The sequence below is a fragment of the Varanus komodoensis genome, unplaced genomic scaffold (genome assembly GCF_004798865.1).
Source record: "Varanus komodoensis strain SLA01 unplaced genomic scaffold, ASM479886v1 scaffold14_1, whole genome shotgun sequence".
Classification (NCBI taxonomy): domain Eukaryota; kingdom Metazoa; phylum Chordata; class Lepidosauria; order Squamata; family Varanidae; genus Varanus; species Varanus komodoensis.
Genome location: NW_025335438.1, coordinates 2,109,988 through 2,129,452, shown reverse-complemented (window position 1 = coordinate 2,129,452; position 19,465 = coordinate 2,109,988). Strand labels below are relative to the sequence as shown.

At 42.8% G+C, this 19,465-nt stretch overlaps 1 protein-coding gene across 1 annotated transcript in view; it reads right to left on the bottom strand.

Annotated features, from left to right (window-relative positions):
* Nucleotides 1-12,080: 12,080 nt before the first annotated feature.
* The window catches only part of RAD54B (RAD54 homolog B), a 48,137-nt gene continuing 40,752 nt past the window's right edge, over nucleotides 12,081-19,465 (bottom strand). Inside the window, exons 12-15 of the mRNA XM_044424305.1 lie at nucleotides 18,559-18,820; nucleotides 17,465-17,531; nucleotides 17,015-17,215; nucleotides 12,081-14,885 (exon numbers count right to left, since the gene is read on the bottom strand). Of these exons, the coding sequence (XP_044280240.1) occupies nucleotides 14,686-14,885; nucleotides 17,015-17,215; nucleotides 17,465-17,531; nucleotides 18,559-18,820 (730 nt within the window). The 3' untranslated portion in view covers nucleotides 12,081-14,685. The remainder of the gene's footprint in view (nucleotides 14,886-17,014; nucleotides 17,216-17,464; nucleotides 17,532-18,558; nucleotides 18,821-19,465) is intronic.

Below are 19,465 nucleotides of genomic sequence, written 5' to 3'. Positions count from 1 at the left end.
CATTCCCGTGCAAGATAATGGCAAACACTTTGGAAATACAGTTAGATTCTTTTAAAATAACTCTGCCAAGTCATAAAGCAAAACCAAACATACTGGAAATGTGGTCAGAGATCATCCATTGTTATGATCATACAGAGAATATATACACTTTAAAGAACTCTCCACCACGGCAAACTGATCCTGTTTCACAAGGGAGGGGAAAGTATTTTGGTCTCCTAATTACAACTCCATATCTTTAACTTCTGACACCCAACTACCCCCGCACTGCCAAGCCATAATAAGCTGTTTCCTGGAGATATTTTCATTTTCAAACAAGAAAGATAAATAGATACATTCTGGCATCTTACACAGAACTTATTCCAAGAAGTTCCATTTCAGACTTTAGCAAGTGGCCTTTAAGTCAGCCCCCTCCTCTATCAGTGGGACTTCAGAAGCTTAACTGGTGGGCAGCGGCCGTCAGGGTGAGGCAGCTGAGACCAGCTATCATTTTCATTTCCCACAGTGCCCATCCTGTCATGTCACTTGGAGGCATTCTGGGAAATATAAAAGACAGCTTCACTGAGCCATCTGGTGTTGTTCAAAGAGTCCTGATTTGTTCTATTGTCGTATTATTAATAAGCATGGTTCTGGTTGGTTCTCCAACCAGGGCAGGCTTCAGTGATGGGTCTTTCAATGATATCAGGTCCTATGGGTTACAGCAGCAACAACCACAAAATGGTCCAGTCATTTTGGAAAAATGAGAGTAGCACATGTAACTTGCTGAGACATGTGCAGGGTTTTGCTGTTGACAGATAATGTCCTAAATAACTCAGGAGCAGATTATCTAGCAGACTGCCTTCCCCTACAGACTCACAGTTGACCTTTAGCACCTTCAGAGGCGGAAAGCAGGGCCTTCTCGGTTCTCTGGAACTCCTTTCTCCATGTCATTTTCAGGCAATTAAATGCCTTCCGAAAAGTTCTTGTTTAACTTGAGTTTTCCCTAGCCTGTAATTATTTGCAAGCAGGCTGCCCAGTTTTGCTGTTTCTTCTTATTTATTTATGTTGATGTTGTAAATTGTAATTTTTATCATTATATTGTATTATATATGCATTTCACTATAGTTTTTAGTATTTTGTATGATTATGATTTTATGATATGAAATATTATTGTATTAAATAAATAACTTTATAAATCAATAAATAGTTTATGATCAACAAATCTGAAGGAACACTGTACTTGCACTTTGAAAAATGCACCTTCTGTAACTCTTAGACTAAGTGGAAATTAGCCCCATTAAACTCAGTAGGGCTCACTTTGGAATTGTCACACATAGGATTGCACTGTTTCACTTAAAATTTGTTCCATATGCTTTGTTAACATGAGTTTTTATGTTGAAATAGGTAACTAAAATGAGGGGCAGGTGTAACAATATGGCAAGATAAATAAGCATGCAGTTCTATACATGCTTACTTAGAAGTAAGCTCATTGTGGTCAATGGGACTTACTCTGAGGAAAATGTGCGTAGGAGCCAAAGGATACAATCCTATGCAAGCTTAGACAGAAAGGATGTGTACAATTCCAAATGTAGCTGGCTAGGGCATTCTGGGAGTTGTACATCTTTTTTTCTATTTAAAGTTGCAAAGAAACTCCTTGAATCTAATCCTGTTGATATGTTTGTTGGACAACTAAAACAGCCTAAGGAGCTTGGATATACAAGTTATGGAGCCACAAACACTAAAATATAGTGCAGGAATCAAACAAACACTTATTGACTGTACCCAATCTAGTATGTAACGTTTTATTTTACAAACAGGCAGGCCTGTAACTTTGTCTCACTTTCGTTGCAGCTTTAAACCCACTCCAGAGAGCTCAAAGTTCTGTAAACATCAAGAAAGGTCTCCTTTGCTGCCTGCAGTTCTGCACACAGACAGTTCTCATAAACAGGGCTCAAGACAGAGGAGGAGGGGACAAACACCTAATTATTCATGGCCTGCGGCTGACGATTCACACTCTGCAACTAAGTCAGGGCGGCGAACCGGCTTTGGGACCCTCACATGGACCCTGGCCGTGTTGCCCTCCTCCATGGGGAGCAGCCACAGAGAAAAAGAGGTGCAGCGGCAAGCTGGGTGGAAGACCTTAGCCAGTGCTGGAACGGGGACCACACTTCCGAGGATCAGCCAAGTCCCTGGCAGTTCATGACCATGCTTGGCCAATGTCATTAGTGCATGGCCAAAGCACCCGCTGCACCTGCCCCTCCCTTTATCCCATTGAGGATGGTGTGGGGCAGGCGAAGCTGCTCCCGCCCCCACCACACACCTGCTGAAGCACCTGCTAGATCTTCCCCAGCTGCCACCCCAGGCAAGAATGGCCTTCCCCACCCCCACTGGCAGGGGTTAACTCTGGGGGCCGGGCATTAATTTCCCCTTCCACACACACACAAACATGCTCTGCATTAGGCAGAGCATGACAACCTTCTTAGGGGGGGGCAGAGGAGGGGGGGGGGGGACAGAGGCAGGGCCTCCAGCTGTTCCACCTGAATCCCAGACTCCATCCAGATGTTTTGGACCCCCAGAATCCCCTGCCTGAAAAATACTCAAGAATGGTGTGTTTTGAAGTTCAAAACATTTGGAGAGCCACCTTCTGCTCACCTGACCTCTGCTAATCTGCTGTCATCCAGTGTGGCTCCTCTTGAAGTAAGATTCAATTTCCTATTTGGTCTTCTGCATCTGTACAGAGCGGAAGGTGCTGCTTTGCTTTCCAGGCATCAAAATGTCTGGGGCGCTCTCATTAAGATTCAGCGGCACATGGCATCTAAGCTATTTCAGTGCACTGGGAAACTGCGTGTCTCTGGGGCCATCAGCTTTTTACAAAAGTGTACCTAGCCTTCCAGTGTGTATGCTCTTAATCCAATCATAAACACGAGCTATCCTGGAACAGGCAAAACAGAACTGTTTTATACTGTTTCCCATGTATCTAGTCTCAGTGGCTCCCACCAAGGCCTCCTATACAGGAGCCTTTTAATTTTCTACTTTACTAAGGAGACTGTTTCTGGATTCTTGGGAGAATTAATATCAGCTCCCTTATATGTGGTTCTTTTTCCAAGGGCATTTCTTTCTATAACCAGAAGGTGGTATTGTGTTTTAATGGCACTGCAAAAATATGTGTGCCTTTCATTTTTCTTCATTCTGCCATTTCCAGTTAATACTGCATTCTTTAAAAAAACAAACAAACAAAAAGCAAAACCTCGTGGAAATGCTTTGAAAGCACAGAAGGGACCATGGAAGATGACAATATTGTTTAGGGCACCTGTAAACTACTATGACTGTAGAATCATGAGCACACAATAAATGCCTTGTGTGGAGAAGCCCCAGTCATAGGCTTTTAAGATAACTTTCTTACTCTCTAAATGTACGAATGTGTGCCAATGTGTGCCACAATTTCATACTGTTGTTTTTAAAGAATCCAGTCCAGTGAGGCTTTCCTCCCTAATTGCAATGTAAAGTTCTCCATCTTCTTCACGGCAGTAGCCATCTTCACAGCTGTACATCTGTTTGGTGTCAGTGCTTCACATGATCCAAGACTTTTGCAAAATGTTTGCACTTGCTGTGCTTCCAGAAGTCTCCTCCCTATGCTGGTCATCATTGTGATTGACTTGTGATCGTCTCCACACCTTCTGCAACTTTCTTTTCACAGATCCCAGAGGCACTGGGGTGAGGGTGGCGGGGAGGCAGGAGTGATGGCAGCCTTGGTCAGTGCTTTGCATCACAGTGTGCCTGTCACCCTAAAAATGTATAAGAAAGAGAGAGAGAGAAGGACACACACAAAGAGGAACATCAGTCCACTTCCTGAATGGCCCCCTGGATTATGTAGTTTGTTGACATCTCTTTTTGCCTTCAGCTGCATGATTCGACTTTCAGGGCACTGTTCCATTTTTCTTTTTATTGCGATCTTAATCATTTGAGACATCTGATTCCTGGAACCATGTGGTGTTCTAAGAGTGATGCAGGAAAATCCAAACAAGTGAATTTACAGCAAAACATGGCAATACATTTTTTGTCCTGGCTGAGGTCCCTCTGCAGGACCTCAGCCAGCCATGCTCTCTTCCAGCAGGACGTGCTTCTCCGCTTCCCCAGTTTTCATTGTTTCTTTTTCTTTTCCAACTGACAGTCAACATATTCAATCCTCATTCTGTTTGAGGCTGTGGTGCTTCTTTAATAGCATTTTTCCCTTAAAGATTTTTTTCCCTGCTTCTACAGATCTCAAGGTTTCCACAGTACTTTTACCACTTGCCACCTGACTTGGCTCTTAGGTGCAAAAAGAGATGAAAAGTAGCATATATCCACTCAGCACCCCCTCTTATTCCCTTAAATATGTTCTCAGGTTCCCTCCAAAATCCAGAGCAAATGTATCAGTGTTGTGACGCAATTTAAATTCAAATCCAAATGCTATTCCAAGATGGGGCTTGCAAGGTATTCCCAGTTGGTTGTGCCATACACCTGAAACCGAGTTACAAACAGTATTCACAGAACTGCTAGTGCACAGACACGTTTTCTTTTTAACTGTTTACTGTTGCCTTGATCTCTCCCTAGGTCTTCTTGGAACCACCTCTTACTATCTCCCCTGAGTAGGAAGTCAGCCTTAATGGTAACCCTTTACCTAGTAGCTAAGATAAACACCAGCTATTTATAACCAGGGACATCCCCAACTAAGCTGAGAAAATACCTTAACCTAGTTAAGCCTCTGGTTTAATAGCCACACACAGAGGAAGATCAGGGTCATGATTTCCCTGAAGCTAATATTGATCAAACTCAGGGTTGCAATGGGGGAGGCGGTGGGAAATGGCAAGGTTAAAGCTGCATGAGAGCCATCCTTGCCTGCCCTGTTTCCCATCAGGATTGATTTCCTGAAAAGCTATAACCCAACTAGCGGCCAAGGCTAAATGTTGCCCTCATCAGCAACCCCTGTGCAGCCCTATAATCAATCCCTACAATGTTTAGGCACCATCAGCAGCAGGAGCTGCATGTAGCTGGAATCAGCCAGGGCTCCATCATCCCTGGTCAGGTGGAAATGAGCCAGACAGAGGATGAGGGCTCAGGTTTGCAGGTCTCACTCCAACCTGACCAACTTGCCCTGGTCCACTTACCTATTGAGGCACAGTCCTTCCAGGGGATGGAATCAAATATAAGTGCTAACCTAGAATTATCTTGTCCCCATGATGTCTCCCTGTCTCAGCTCTCTGCCCATCCCTCAGTCCTGAAAACTAAGCTGATAGGACACGATATAATCTGAATATAAACAAACAAATACCCAACAGTTGCATCCAGCTTGGTTTGCTGTCCAAATCTTCCTATTTATGTCAGAGTTTCCAGGCCATTTAGTATGGGCACAACCATGATGATGCCAGAGTAGCTGGAAAATCCTCCAAACAGAACTGATGTGACAAATGTGAAGGAACACACTTCCATTTTACTATTTTTTAAAATATTCTGGAATAAACTGTGCATGTGTGTTGCTCAGCTTCAGCCAAAAGGTTAATAGATTATAGATCAAAAAATTAAATGATAGGAGTCAAGGAATGCTTCAGAAACTAAAAGTTTGCAGGATGTTTAACAGGTGATCAGGAGAAGAATTTAGGAGATAAATTGTAGGTTATAAAAGTGAGGCAAAAACTACTCTCCTGACTGGTTTGAGTTGGGGATGAAAAAACCCCAATTTTAAGCTATAAAAGCATAGGGATAGAGAGGCAGAGAACAGTTGAGAATGGGAAGGAAAGAGGTCCAGAGTCCTAGAGATAACAGAGAACTGCTTAGCTACTGGAGAACTATTTGGGAGAATACGAGACCAAAGGCACTATGCTTTGGCTAACCGAAGGCTGCATGCTTTCTACTGCAGTCTGAGGCAGATACACCTCAGCCTCCGAACTGGGAGGCTTAATGCCCCGTGACATCCTTAGGGAGGCAGCTGGTGTGGCACTTTCTGCACTGGCTGTGAGGTGAGTGGGGCCTTTGGAATCCCAGCTCTGAGCTCACAGGATAAATTGGAAGAAATAAGGATAAAATAAAACGGTTAGGTTAGCTAGATGCATTTATCACTTGCGTGGTTTCGTGTGCATTGTGTGTATATCTCTTCAGATTTTAAACTGTTTCCTATTGCCATTTTTCTTCAGTACAACTATAATCTTTGTTGCTCAAAACTGAGGTATCTTTTTTCCTTAAATTAGCCAAATTCACATCTAATACCCAACACCAACACCCTACCAATAGCCAGAGGGTTTTAAAGGCTGGACTCGTGGACCAAGAAAAAGAAAATAGCCACTTGGTGTTAGCAGAAAATGCCACAGAAAGAGAACGGCAACATGGAATGCAGCAAACTATTTTGCTGGGCTTCTCTTGAGTCCATGACTTCAGTTATTCAAGACATGATGACTAAAGCATCTACTTAAAATGGTAAGAAAGATAGTGAGGGTTCTATGGGGACAGCTTGAAGGAGTTGAGCAATTAAGTGGAAGAGCAATTAGAAGGCAATGATAGCTATCTTCAAATACTGGAAATCCTGTCATATAGATGATGGATCAAATTTGTCCTCTGTTGTTCCAGAAGGGAAAACACAAATCAGCACATACAAATTACAATCCGTGTGTGTGTGTGTGTGTGTGTGTGTGTGTGCGCGCGCGCCTAAATACTGAGAACTTCCTGATGGCACAAGCTGTTCAGCAGAAGAAACTCTCTCGGAAGGTGCTGGACTCTGCTGATTAAGAGTGGCAAGCATTTCCATTTTCTTTTCTGTATAGCTCCATTTGGCCAGGCAGAAGCTGCACATTGTGCATGTACATTATCTAGAAATGTCTCTAAGTTCCAAGGTCAAAATGAAAGTCAGTTAATTCGACCAAATGTTCTGAGCTGCATTCTTGTGGGAAGTGCTCCACCTCCCCTCTGCCCACTTGTTTGAAAGTGTTTGAACCGTCTACAATAAGCTAGCAGAGATCTGCTCAGAGTTGCCAGGATCCTCATCATTAAAGGTGGTGGAGGGAGTGGGTGAAAACTGCCTTGTAGCTGCATTTTCATGTTCATCTTATTTTATTAGATTTATATCCCACTTTTTTGTACAAAGAACTCAAAGTAGCTTACATTCTCCTCCTCCTGCTGCTCTCCAGCTTATCACCACAACAAGCCTGTGAGGTAAGGTTGGGCTGAGTCTGTGACTTGCCCAAAGTCACCCAGTTGGCTCTGGCTCCATGGACGAGTGGAGATTAGAACCCAGATCACCTGAGTCCCAGTCCAACACTACACCATTCTGGCTCTCACACCATTTCTGGCCTGGGCCCTTGAGCCTCACCTTTTAGGCCTTTGAAGAGCCCTATGAAAAAGCCATTCCTTAAGTCTAAGCAGGTAGCAGTAACATTTATGGGCTGCCAGATGGATTGTTCCAGATTGTTCCAAAGGCTTCCAAAGGCATTATTCTTTTTCCTTGTAAATAAATATATCCTCTACCTTGAGAGTTGCCTTATTATTATATCTAGGGACTTCTGCTTTGCTAATTGTTACTATGGTTTGGCTTGGACCTTTGGAGCAGGGTGAGTCGAATTGAAACCCCATCCCTTAAGCCTCAGGAATGTCTAAGAGTGCCCCAGGGGCCAGGGGGAATGGTGGCAGCTTCCCTTGGCACTTGTCTGTCCCTCCCTACACTCACAAGGGGACTCCTAGAAAAGGGTGACTGGCCAGTTGTCAGTAACATCATGGTAATGGAGTTCCCAGCAGAAGTTAGACTAAGTCAGTCTTCCTCAGCCCAGTTCCACATGCATTGGATTACAACTCTTTGCCTGCCGTGCCACATGGCCAATTCAAATTCACGTTCTCCAATTTTCATTTCTTTTTTGTGATCACTGTTGCAATGTCCATACCAGCCTGCAATGTAGCTTTGACTATGCCCACACCTTTCCTTCCAGTGCTTTAGTGCCACAGGGAAAAAGCAAGGCATTCAGAAGGAGTCGAGGGCATTTTGTCAGCAGCAATCCACCTTCCTTTTCTGGAAGTGTACAGGGAAATCCAACTTCAGATTTACTATAGCCTACAGAATGGGGTCACATTGACTGCTATCTCACAGGAATGTTTATTTCAGTAATCCTACAAGCAGTAAATATTGGCCGGTTGGCATCATAGGCTGGAAAAACAACCTAAAACATGAGCCTCAAATTAAGATTTTAATGCTCCTTCTGAACCAGTAACACAGTTTTGAGATGATTTGCTGTGCTGTTGAGCAGCCAGCACTGTCCTGCAAGAGCTCTGCTTTGCTCCAGTTACTCACATCCTGCCGACAGATGTGCCCTTCTACAAAACAGGATCTGCAATGATGCCTGACCCTTCTTAACAGCTCTTTCAAGTGCAGCTTTCTTAAGCTTTCTCCTCTACTTTCAGATCAGTGATAGTGGGAGGTGTAATCCAACAATGCCTGGCCATCCAAAGCTGAGAAGTATTACGTAGATAAGACCCGTACTGCTTCCTGGCAGGCATTCTTCATGTTGCCTTATTCTTAACACAACTCCAAAACTGGAAATGCTGGCTGAGAATGATGGGAGTTGCAGTCAACTCACATGGAGGGCATCAGAGCAGGGAAGGCTGGTCTAACCCCTGCATACAGGTGCCTGGGTGGTTACAGCATGCCACTGTGTATGGCTGTATAATTATATTTATTTCACTGTTTTAATGGGATCACAAAGGCAGCCCCAGTTGCATTTACTTTTGAATCATAACACCCAACAAAATCATATAAAATTTTGCTTTGAGAAGCGTTGAAGCTTGAAAGGGAACGTTATTCAACTAAATGCACTACTAGCCTACTCTAGTTGCAGCGTGTTGAAACTATAGTGTCCTCTGGTTGTGCATTATTGGTACAAGTAAGAACATATGTGTGCATTACCTGTCATGGGTTGCTCTAGGTGGTGGTGAGGGAGAGGGCCAGGTCAAGCCTGGGGACCTGCTAAAGGAACACCTCTCAGCAGGTGCGCAGTGACAAGCGCCTCCTAGATGTGCTCCTCCTCTTTCCTTTGCATCCTGTTTCTTCACCCACCACACACCCTGGCCCAGGCAATGGTGGTGCTGAGAACGTGCAACAGGTGCTACTACATCCTTGTAGAACTGGCTGTCTGTCAGTAAAGCAAGCAACAGCGATGGAAAGAAAGTGGGGGCAGAGCACTAGCAGCTGGAGACAATTGTGGTGAGAAGGTAGACCCACTAATGGTTTTGCCCAACAATACTCAAAGGCCTGAAGCCAGCACTGATGGGTTCTTGTAACTGAAGTGCAGGCTCTCCAAGTCTTCCCGAACATTTGCATTCTTGGTCAATACTTCCACACATTTCTGTAATGGCAAGTGATGATGTCACTGGCCATTACCTGCTCCAAAACAAGTAAAATTATATTTGGCCAGTGATAACTTCTGGTAAGTGAATGGAACAAGAGATATACACAGTTTAGGTTTCTGTATGCACAATCTCTTCTTCCATCCATTAGTGAGAGAATGTTTTCTAAACAAACTGAGCTATTAACGGGCAAAAGTTTCATTTTCTGGGCCAGTGTGGAAATTGTTATAACACAGATATATTATGTTTCCTATATCCTCGGGAGAGGTTGGTATAAAAATAGGAAAGAGAATAGCCTGGACAAATGCACAGGCATGCAGGGGAACAATAGTAGGCTGAAAGTAGAAAGAGAGGAAAGGAAGACTATCAATTTGTCCCTTCAAGGAACTGTAAGTGACTAGAAAGGGGGCTTAAAGGGAAAGAAGGCAGAAGGTAAATAGGGATCTAGTGATATTGTTCTGGCGATTCACAATAGATCACCAGTACTTTACACCTCCCAGTTGCTTAATGAAAGCAAGGAAAATTACAAGTTTAAAAAGTCTCTGCTTAACTGGCCTTGTGGTCATTGCTTAATCTTCCTATATCGATATTCCTCATCTGCAAAATAAGACTATTGATTGGCTGCTTTGGCCTATTTTTGTTTGGGTTTGCTGGTCAATTTTAGAGCATTTTTTTTTTTTTTTTAGAATTACTGATTTCTGGTAACTCACGGGTAGATCTGTATATATCCAATTCATGGAGTACGGTAGATCAGGGTGCCAAAATATTTGGTTTCAATCCAAGGTGAGTGGCACCTACTTTGGCAAAGAGCTGATTGTTCCAAACCACGCTGATAGCATGGTTATAAAGAATCTTATCAATGCTGTTAATAAACAAGAGAGAGCTGCCTTGAACATTTTAATGAAAAGGCAATGGTATAAGTATCTTTAAAGAATGAAATGAAGGAGGTGTGAGAGAGAAACCTTGATGTTGTCAACAAAGAAACTGGGGGGAAACTAAAGGAGCACATTCTAGAGAAGGTTGATAAATTTGGGAGACTATTTTGTCCCCCTGGTAGGTCATGCTGGCCTTTATTCACTGTGGCATGATAACAAATAAGGAATGGCATCTGGAGTGTTAAAGGTTCAAATTAGTTTGTTAAACTTACATTTTTGCTAACTGAACCTTTATTTAAATTTGTGTTTGATTATATATACTGTGTTTTATCTTGTTCATTTATTGTACTATTTGAACTGTATTATTTTATGTAATGTTGTTATTTACATTTTTATTGTAATAGCCACCCAGAGGGCATGATGCTAAAGGGAGGCTTTTATACAAATTTAATAAATAAATAAGCCCTCAATATTTGGGGATATCAGCTACCTTTGCATGCTTGATACGCCGGGGGGTGGGGGGCCATCACAGGGAACGGATATCACCATCATGCTTGGCTTGGAGAATTTCATGGGTATCCAATGTTCTTAGGAACAAACGGAATGGTGGGATAATTAATGTGGTCAGACCCAAAAGGGAATGCCTATGTTTTTAAAAGTAGAAAAGGATAAAGGGAGGCACCGAGAGAATGAATGATGAAAAGTGGAGCCATGAATCTGAGCCTTAAGTTACAGTATTAAGTGTAACTTTAAATTCAGAGAAAAATATTGAACTCGGATGGAAACTTTTAACACAGATAGATTTGTTCATACATGTTCGGTCATGTATCCTTGTTAAAATCCAGATGCAGTAGTATGAGGAGCTGCTGCCACCATCAGGTCACTCTGGAGGCGAAACAAAACCATTTCAGCCTTTTGGAAGCTGTGCCTGGAAACTGCTATGCTGAACTCCCCACAGCTCAGAGCAACCAGGTGTGCACCGACACAGTGCGCCAAAGGTGCGATGCGTGTTTGTTCAAGAGGTTTCACTGTGTGCATTGGTGCCTATCCCTATTTCAGTTTGCAGCTTATCTATTGGACTTTTCATGCAGGAGCACTAAAATTGATCTAAATTAGTCTAACTGTAATAAATACATTTAGTCTAAATATAATAAATAGCAAACACATTCCTATTCCTATGTTGGACCTATTGGTTTTATATAGTAAATGCCACAATAAATCTACTTATATGGGATTAGTATGCCTAAGAAAATAACATTCTCTAGAAATTATAATACTTATTTTGCTTATAGTTCTCCTTGGGTTGTATAAATGAATCAAACAAGGATAGCTAGATAAACTGGAAAGGCATTGTTTGTGGAAATTAGTAAGCTTCTACATGCAAAGCAATTAAATCACACCACAAAAGCTGTGAAAAGCTTTGCTGAAGGGTTTCTTTGGGGCTGGTATTAGCAACATAAACACTATCTAGCATGGGATTAAGAACATTTGGCCCCAGTAGTTACTTCTATTCTGTATTGTAAAGCTTCGTTTATCATCACTTTTGCAACATCGTACCCATGGCAAAAGGGCACTGTGCATCAAGTCATGGCCTCTTGATACTTCGATGTTCATAGCACAAGACTTGCTCGATTAGATTTGCTGTTTGTTGGAAGACACCATCCCAAGAACGCTTAGACAGAAAAAAGGCTTGCAACTCCCAGCGTGTCCCAGCTTTATTTAATGAGCCTTTGCACATTAAATAAGCCAATTGTGGCCATTGAGTAGAAAGGTGAAGTCCAATTTTAAAAATCCAAACAAATAAATTAGGACTGCACCCTCCAGGTATTAGGCAGTATTAGGAACGAGGGAAAATGTGTTTGGTTCACATTTTAATGCAAACTTCCTTTATTTTGCAATTTCAAACCAATATATAAAAGTCAATCACCCATCAAAATTAACATATCTCCAAATTTTGCAGTGCAGCATTCCAATTAAAAATGTGTTCAAAGAGGCATATATTGGGGGAAAGTGTACAAAAATGTTTTATTACAAAAATGTAAGTGGAAATCAAGTTCTGAAATGCATTAAATTAGAAAATTTGCTTCCAAAAAATAAACATAGTAGGCAAATAGCACACAACAATGCATGAATTATGAGTGTGAGAACCACTGATGTTCAAGCTTGTCAAGTTGTCAATTTTCCCATTTTTGTTCTCAAGCACAGGCATTAAAAAACAAAAGTGCACATTCTCACAAGAAAAATGCACATTTCTTACAGAAGCACACTTACCTGCCTCTGATTAAAGTGTGAAAATGCATCCTTTTCTCAAAGAAATGTGAACATTTTAAAACACCCAATTTTCACAAGGACACATTTTGCGGATACAATTGCAAACTTAAGAATATTTGAGATTTTCCTGAAAAATGTGGTCACATTGGGGCCTGGAATTATGGCACATTTTGCTGTTTTTCAAACTGAAATGAAATTTTTAAACATCCCTTACTGTGCACAGCAATGCATATGAATTTTCATGTGAACTTTAACATATAGATATATATTCTTCCCATTTTGGATCACTCAAACTTGACATTCTAAAAAGTCTCTAAGTTCAGGATGAACTGAACTTAAGACTGGTAAACTAAGAAACTGAAAGTGAAATTGGCAGATTCGTCGATCCTCGGACATTACAAGACTGAGCCCAAACAAATGCACAGATGGGCCCTTCCATTAAAAAAATACCATATAGCCAATGTCTGCTTGACCTTTCTGACCATTCTCTCACACATTGATTTTTTTCCTGCAAATCTCCATCGAACCAGATGTTTTAAAGGATCATTTGTTTTACCAGCTGGTTTCAAAACAGAAGAAAGATTAGCTATAAAAAAGCTGAGCAAAGTTTTGCCCAAGATACCTGGGAGTCCAGGGGAAGTTTAAGCAGCCCTTCCTTCAACAGTCTTGGTTTGTAAATGTTGCCCTCCTCAGCTTTCTACAAAGACAGAACTGGGTCTATGCATCTGCTGAAAAAACACAACAGCTCTAGCCAAAGTGGGCACCTTTTTTTCTGCCAAGGGTCACATTCCTTTGTGAATAATCAGTCAGGGGCACTTGCCTGTGATGGGAAGGGACAGACCCAAAATTGAGTAGATCACCCCCTTTCTTCTTCTGCATTCCTTTTCCTCTCTCCTCCTCTTCCTTCCAGCAGGCTGCCAGGGAAGGGATAGACCTGCGTGCAGAAGGCTTTTGAAATTAAGCCAAGGGCCACCAGTGGGCAAAAGCAACAGAGGAGAACATGCTTTGATGCAAAGATCACGCCTAAGAATTGTAAGGGGTTTTGGGATTTTTATTTTGCCACATTTCGGTCAATTTCTGATCATTTCTCCAAGAACCCATTGGCTCTGAAGACAGCAACTGACAGGTAGTCTCTACCTGGGGGAGCCTGCAAGAACAATCCTAGAAGAGGCAAGAGAAAAAGCCTTGGAGAGTTTCAAAGCTCTCTTTACCCATCCTATAGGAAAGAGGGTAACACAAAAGAAACTGCCTTCTGCTGAAATTCTCCCAGCTACCTGCAAGAATCTCTGGGACAACACTTGCCAGAGATTCATGCAGAATTTCATGCAGCTCAACTTCCCACGACCCCTTTCACCAGAGAGGCTGGGAAGCCAAAAAGGGATCTTCTGCATGCAAAATATCTAGTGTTCCTGAGTTCTGACCTTCTCCCCTGTACATTTGCTAAAGATTCAGGCATCTCAAGTAAGGTGGAATTTCAGCTGAGAGGTCCAAGGGTACTTGCTGAGGACAAATACTATCCCTGTGGTCCAAGCAGTGAGACCAATGGAGAGAAGCGGTGAGTTATTCAGTATTAATTGAGAACTGGAAGCTACAGAAAAGAATGAACCCTCAAAGAATGAGCCTCTCTGCAGCACGGGTACCGAGATAAACAGGGTGGAGGTCTCCGAGTTGAAGAAGGTTGTAATAGATGCTCATGACTGGTGCAGGAATTTCTGTATGTTGGTCACATTTGGTAAGCTGTCGGGGTTTGGGCTGGACAGGAGAAGAGCACTGTATTTGTATAAGTAGAAAATAGTGCCCTTACTACTTGGAAAGGCAGGAGCCTCACAAAAGAGGCACAGTTCTGGAGGAAGGCATGCTAACTCTAGGCAACAAATGCACCCTTACTGCTGTGGCAGAGCACAACCTAACATTGCGAGAACACCTCTGTGGCTATATGATGGAGAAGGAACTCTTGGACAAGGGTTTCAAAATTGTTTAGCATAAATTATAGCAAACAAGATATTTTTTCTGAAGTTATGTTTAAATCATCAAAAGAAATACAATACTAACCTTATGATATGTTCCCTATATTAGACCAATATTCTACTGTTATTAATAATCATCATTTTGTTGAATTTTGTTATACAAAGATAAAACATCAGTGAACAAAAGTCTAGTGTAACTAAACAAAGAACTAATTTGCCCCTCTTAGGTGCTATCCTCAGTTTGTCAAATTTTGGAAAACAAATGTTACATTGTCTTTTATTCTTTCAAGGAAAGGATCGGGGAGGTCCTCATGATCCACAGAAAAGTGTTTCCACTGTATCAGCTGTGACATAGATATGGATTTCTTGGAGGAAGATTTCATATTGCTTTGGCCAAGCTGCCATTCATGTTGCTCAGCGAGTTTTTCTGGAGGACCTGAAATAAATAACAGGGGGGAAAGCTGGGGAAGTATACCAATTGCCAAAACAAAATAGTATTTGGGACAAAGCATGATATGAATATTCAGAATCAGAGAGGTGGGATCACGGGAGAGTCCTTGATTTGTCCTTATATGACCTGGCTCAGATTTCACAAGCTGCAACCCCCAAGGTCTTTATTGACGCCCTGCAAAGACCTTTACTGCAGCTCCCAGCTGAATCCGACTTGCTCATATTCCCTGTTGCTCCACCTGCTCCCTGTCCCGACGATCCCCATACTGGTCATCCTTTCTCCACCTCAGTGAGTAGCAAAAAAATGAGCAATCTGCTGGAGGATTGTCAGGGTGTGCGTGCCCAAACATGTCCCCATGCATTTGTGATGGGGACTGTGCATGTATCTGTAAGTGTGTATCGGTGTGCATGCACTCATGCATGTGTCTAGCCCCTCACCCTTGCACCAGCATGAGCTGCAGCCCCAGGGCCAAAAAGATTGTGCTCCCAGGAAGTAAGTAGGTGTGTGAGTGAGAGGGAATGCACAAGAAGGGTCCTGTGGGTTCAACCCCAAATCAATCTGACTATGTCATTTATTTTACAAATGTATGTAATGCCTAACTGCAAACTATGCCAGGTTGGTTGGCACTCAAAAGCAAACAGTAAACTAAACAATAATGAGTAGCCAAAATAATAAATGCAATAATGAAATGTTTAAAATGCAGCTAGTCCAGCATCCTGTTTCCCGTGGGGGTCAACCAGATATCTCTGGAAAGCCCCCAAGCTCCAACTGTCCTCTCCCGCTCTCGATCTCTGGGAACCAGTGCAACAGACAGTCTTCCTCAGATCCTGGAGGTGACCTATAGCCATCAGGACTGGTGAGACAGACGGCCTTGCCCCCTGTGAATGTGTCTAATCCCCCTTTAAAGCCTTCTCAGATAGTGACTGTCGCCACAGACGGTGGCTACAAATCCCACAGGTCAGAGCTGCTGAACCTCTTTCGGCCCATGGGCTAAATCCCCACTTTAGAGAAGCTCTTGGGGTTGCACTGCAGTGGCGGTTCAGGCTGAAGGCAACACAAAATATGACAGCATCCTGTAGCTTAGAACTCTTGCTGCCAGACATGAGGTCTTAAGCAGCACTGTTTGTCCTTCTTTTAAAAATGGGGGGAAAACTGCACAACACACGGCCATGCACAGTGAAGAGCCCAGTCTCCAGTATCAGCTGCTGAGAAAGCAGGCTGCTTGAAATCCTGGAAGTGGTGCTGCCAGTCAGTGCTGACCACACTGAGCTTGATGGGCCAGTGATCTTCTTCAATGACTGGCTTCAGAAAGCACCGCAGCTCACGCTTAAGGCTTGAGAGGGCTGGTCGTTGAACTCTGGGGTGTTCTGGAACCATGGGTTATCTTGCTGTCTGAACCCGGTCAATGTAAGATAATTTCCTGTGCCCCTGTGGAGCAGATGTGAGCATCTAAGGAGCACAGGAAGCCAGAATTAGCCCATAGGCATGAGATTCTCCAGCCATTGTAAGTGAGCTGTGCGGTGTCTGAACAAGTACTCTTTTTGGCCCATCCTGAATTTCTATGTGTTAATTACAAATTTTCACACACAAGGCATTTGTTATGCACTCATGATTCCTTACCCATGGTTGTTCATGGGCCCCTTGGACAATGCTGTAATCCTCCTGCTTCTCTTTTGTTTTTTTAAGGAACTTTCCCTTTTTTAATGGGGAAAATGAGATATCAAATTACAACTGAGAACATGGCACTCTTTCTCCTGGTGCATTTGTGCTATTTGGATATAACACAGTTCCACCCAGAGGCTGTGTAATGAAAAAGCAGGAAAAGAAGTGGAAAGAATTTTCTGTATCAAGTTCAGATCTCAGTGCTGCAATGAAATTGGAAGTTGGTACAGCTTCATGCAGAAAAGCTCTATGATTAAAACCAACTTTTGCACAAAGGCATAGCTGAAATGCATCATAAAGACATAACTTGCTGTTTTAAATCCAAGTACTCCTGAAATTTAGCACCCATTTGAGTTTCTGCAAACTACCCGAAACAAAAGGCAGAGTTAGATCTAAAATTGTACACCAGCATTTGAGAGCCAAGCCAGGAGAAAAGGAGAAACAAAACTCACCTTGAGCATCTTTCTTCCCCATACATTTACATTCCAGCAGATCGTGGGTGACAGAGCTGGAATCTTCATGCAATATAAAGAGATTTCTAAGCTCTTCAATAGAAAAACGGATATGTTCTTTTCCCTTGGCAAAGTCTACAACAGCTCCAGAGAGCCCCTGCTTACTGATCTGCCTCTGATAGATTTTCTCTTCTATTGTACCTACATTGAAGAAAGCATATACACTGAAAGACTTCTAGAAACAATGGCCTAAAATGTTTTTTTAAAGTAAAAAACCCAGAACTTCTGATTCTTAAAATGTCTGTATTCAAAGATGCTTGGAAATAATTCAGGCTTATCCCAACCTGGCAACCCCAGCTGGCTGGGGATGATGGGATTTGTAGATCATTTGGAGGGTGCAAGGTTAGGAGAGGCTCTGCCAATTCAGAATGCAGTTACAATGTGGCACACCTGTTGTTAGCAGCCTGTAAATATGGACTGTCCGTTTTTGTCCGTCTCGCCAAACTCTGGCCATTGCCTAGAAGAGAATGAGAAAGCAACGATTATCGGGCTGGCCATTCTACCTGTTGTGCTGGGCAACACTGTGGCATCAGTTTTGCCTATTTACATTTGTTCCCCACATCGCTTGACAGCGTCCCTTATGGCCAGGCTCTTACAATACTATCTTTATGATTTCTTTACCCCTCCCCCCTCAGTTGTCCGACACCCCCACCAACCTCTTTCCTAGCAGAGCTTTGAAATGTGTGACTGCCCTGCATCGTAGCCACTGTTTTTCCCAACATCTCATTTTCATATCAGCTGCTTCCCTCGCGATGGCCAGTCACCAGCAGGTCCATCTTCCATTGAATTAATGAGGAAAACAGCTCATCTTTCTAGAATGGGTGTGCGTGCATGCAGAGTAACAGCTGAGATCCAAAGGACAACTTTGGTGCGCGAGAACCAAAGCATGCCCAGTGATGTTCCGTTTGCACTTCTTTGAACCGCAGGACACAGCGGCACATCACACTCCTCTTCATGTCCCTCCATTTCCAACAGTTCGCTTCATTGTCCAGGTGTGCAAAACTGGCTGCTGTGTTTATACGGGGTTGGGTGGGGGGTCAGCCAGGATCAGCTGATAATGATCACCACGTTCCCCTGCTAGCACTGCTACCATGACTTCGATTCTACTTAGACCCATCTGCCGAGTGACAAGGTTGCCGAAGGGCATATCAGGGGCCCAGCTGGAACCTGTATTCAACCAGCTAGTCTTAAAGTAACACTCGTATGATGGTTGGCAGGGGAGCATTTGTCTATTCAGTTAATGTGGACTTTGAACACATCCGCAATTTCCTGTGTGGATATAAGTGAAACCTTTGCAACAGAAATACACTAATTTCATGGCTTTTCATCTTGCATCCTTTGTTCAGTATGTCCAGGGCACAGCATATAAAATAATCTGATCTAAATGAATCTTTGAACAAAGGATCTGCATCGTTAAGGGCTACTGTTAATGATGCCTGATACTAAAGGCTTTTCAATCTCAATATTAAAGAATTGCAGCAAACCTGGATATCAGTGGCTGGATTCCAATCAATATCGTACAGGATTAAATGGGATGCTCCAATGAGGTTCAGACCCACACCACCGGCCTTTGAACTCAGCAGAAAGATGAAGGCTGGGCAGAATTTGCCATTAAAAGCATCAACAATCTGTTGTCGCTGGGAAACAGGAGTGTTGCCATCAAGCCTTGTATAGCAATAGCCACTACGTTTGCACACCTCTTGCAATATATCCAATGTTTGTGTGTAATTAGACACCAGAACAACTCTGTGGATCCAGAATACAGAGAATCTGTCACTCGCCAATCAAGATCCTTCATGTATAACTTGAGTCTTCTACACACATGCAATGTGAGCATATACCACAAATGACAGTTTGCATTGAGGTTGGTTTGGAGTTAAAAATGCTAAGTGCAAGCACAACTGTTACTACTGAACTTCATGCACCAGGAGCTGGCCTACCATGGGAGCCAGGAGACTGAGCTATGAATCAGTACATTGCTGGTCTGAACCTTGCCTCTGCCATGAACACATCAGGTGAGCTTCCACAATCCTCACTCTCTCAGTCTTGGTCTCTCACCAACCTTAATATGGGGGTGGATAATAAAACTCGCTGCCTTACACAGTTGTCACAGTAACTAGAACTGGATAAGGGATGCAAAATGCTTCAAACACTTGAAGCAATATATAAATGGTTGTCACCATCATCATCATTACTGACTTCTTAATAGCAAATTCTATGTTAAAAGAGAAATCATTAGTAGAGTTCCTTAGAGAATATTCCTGTGGTATATTTTATAAAGTAGTTTTGCCAGTGACAGGAACTTTGAGTTTGTGCTGCAGAAACATCCAGGGGACAGGAGTCCTGAGTCAGCATAAGGACAAGGAAGTTATGCTGGACAAATCAGACAAT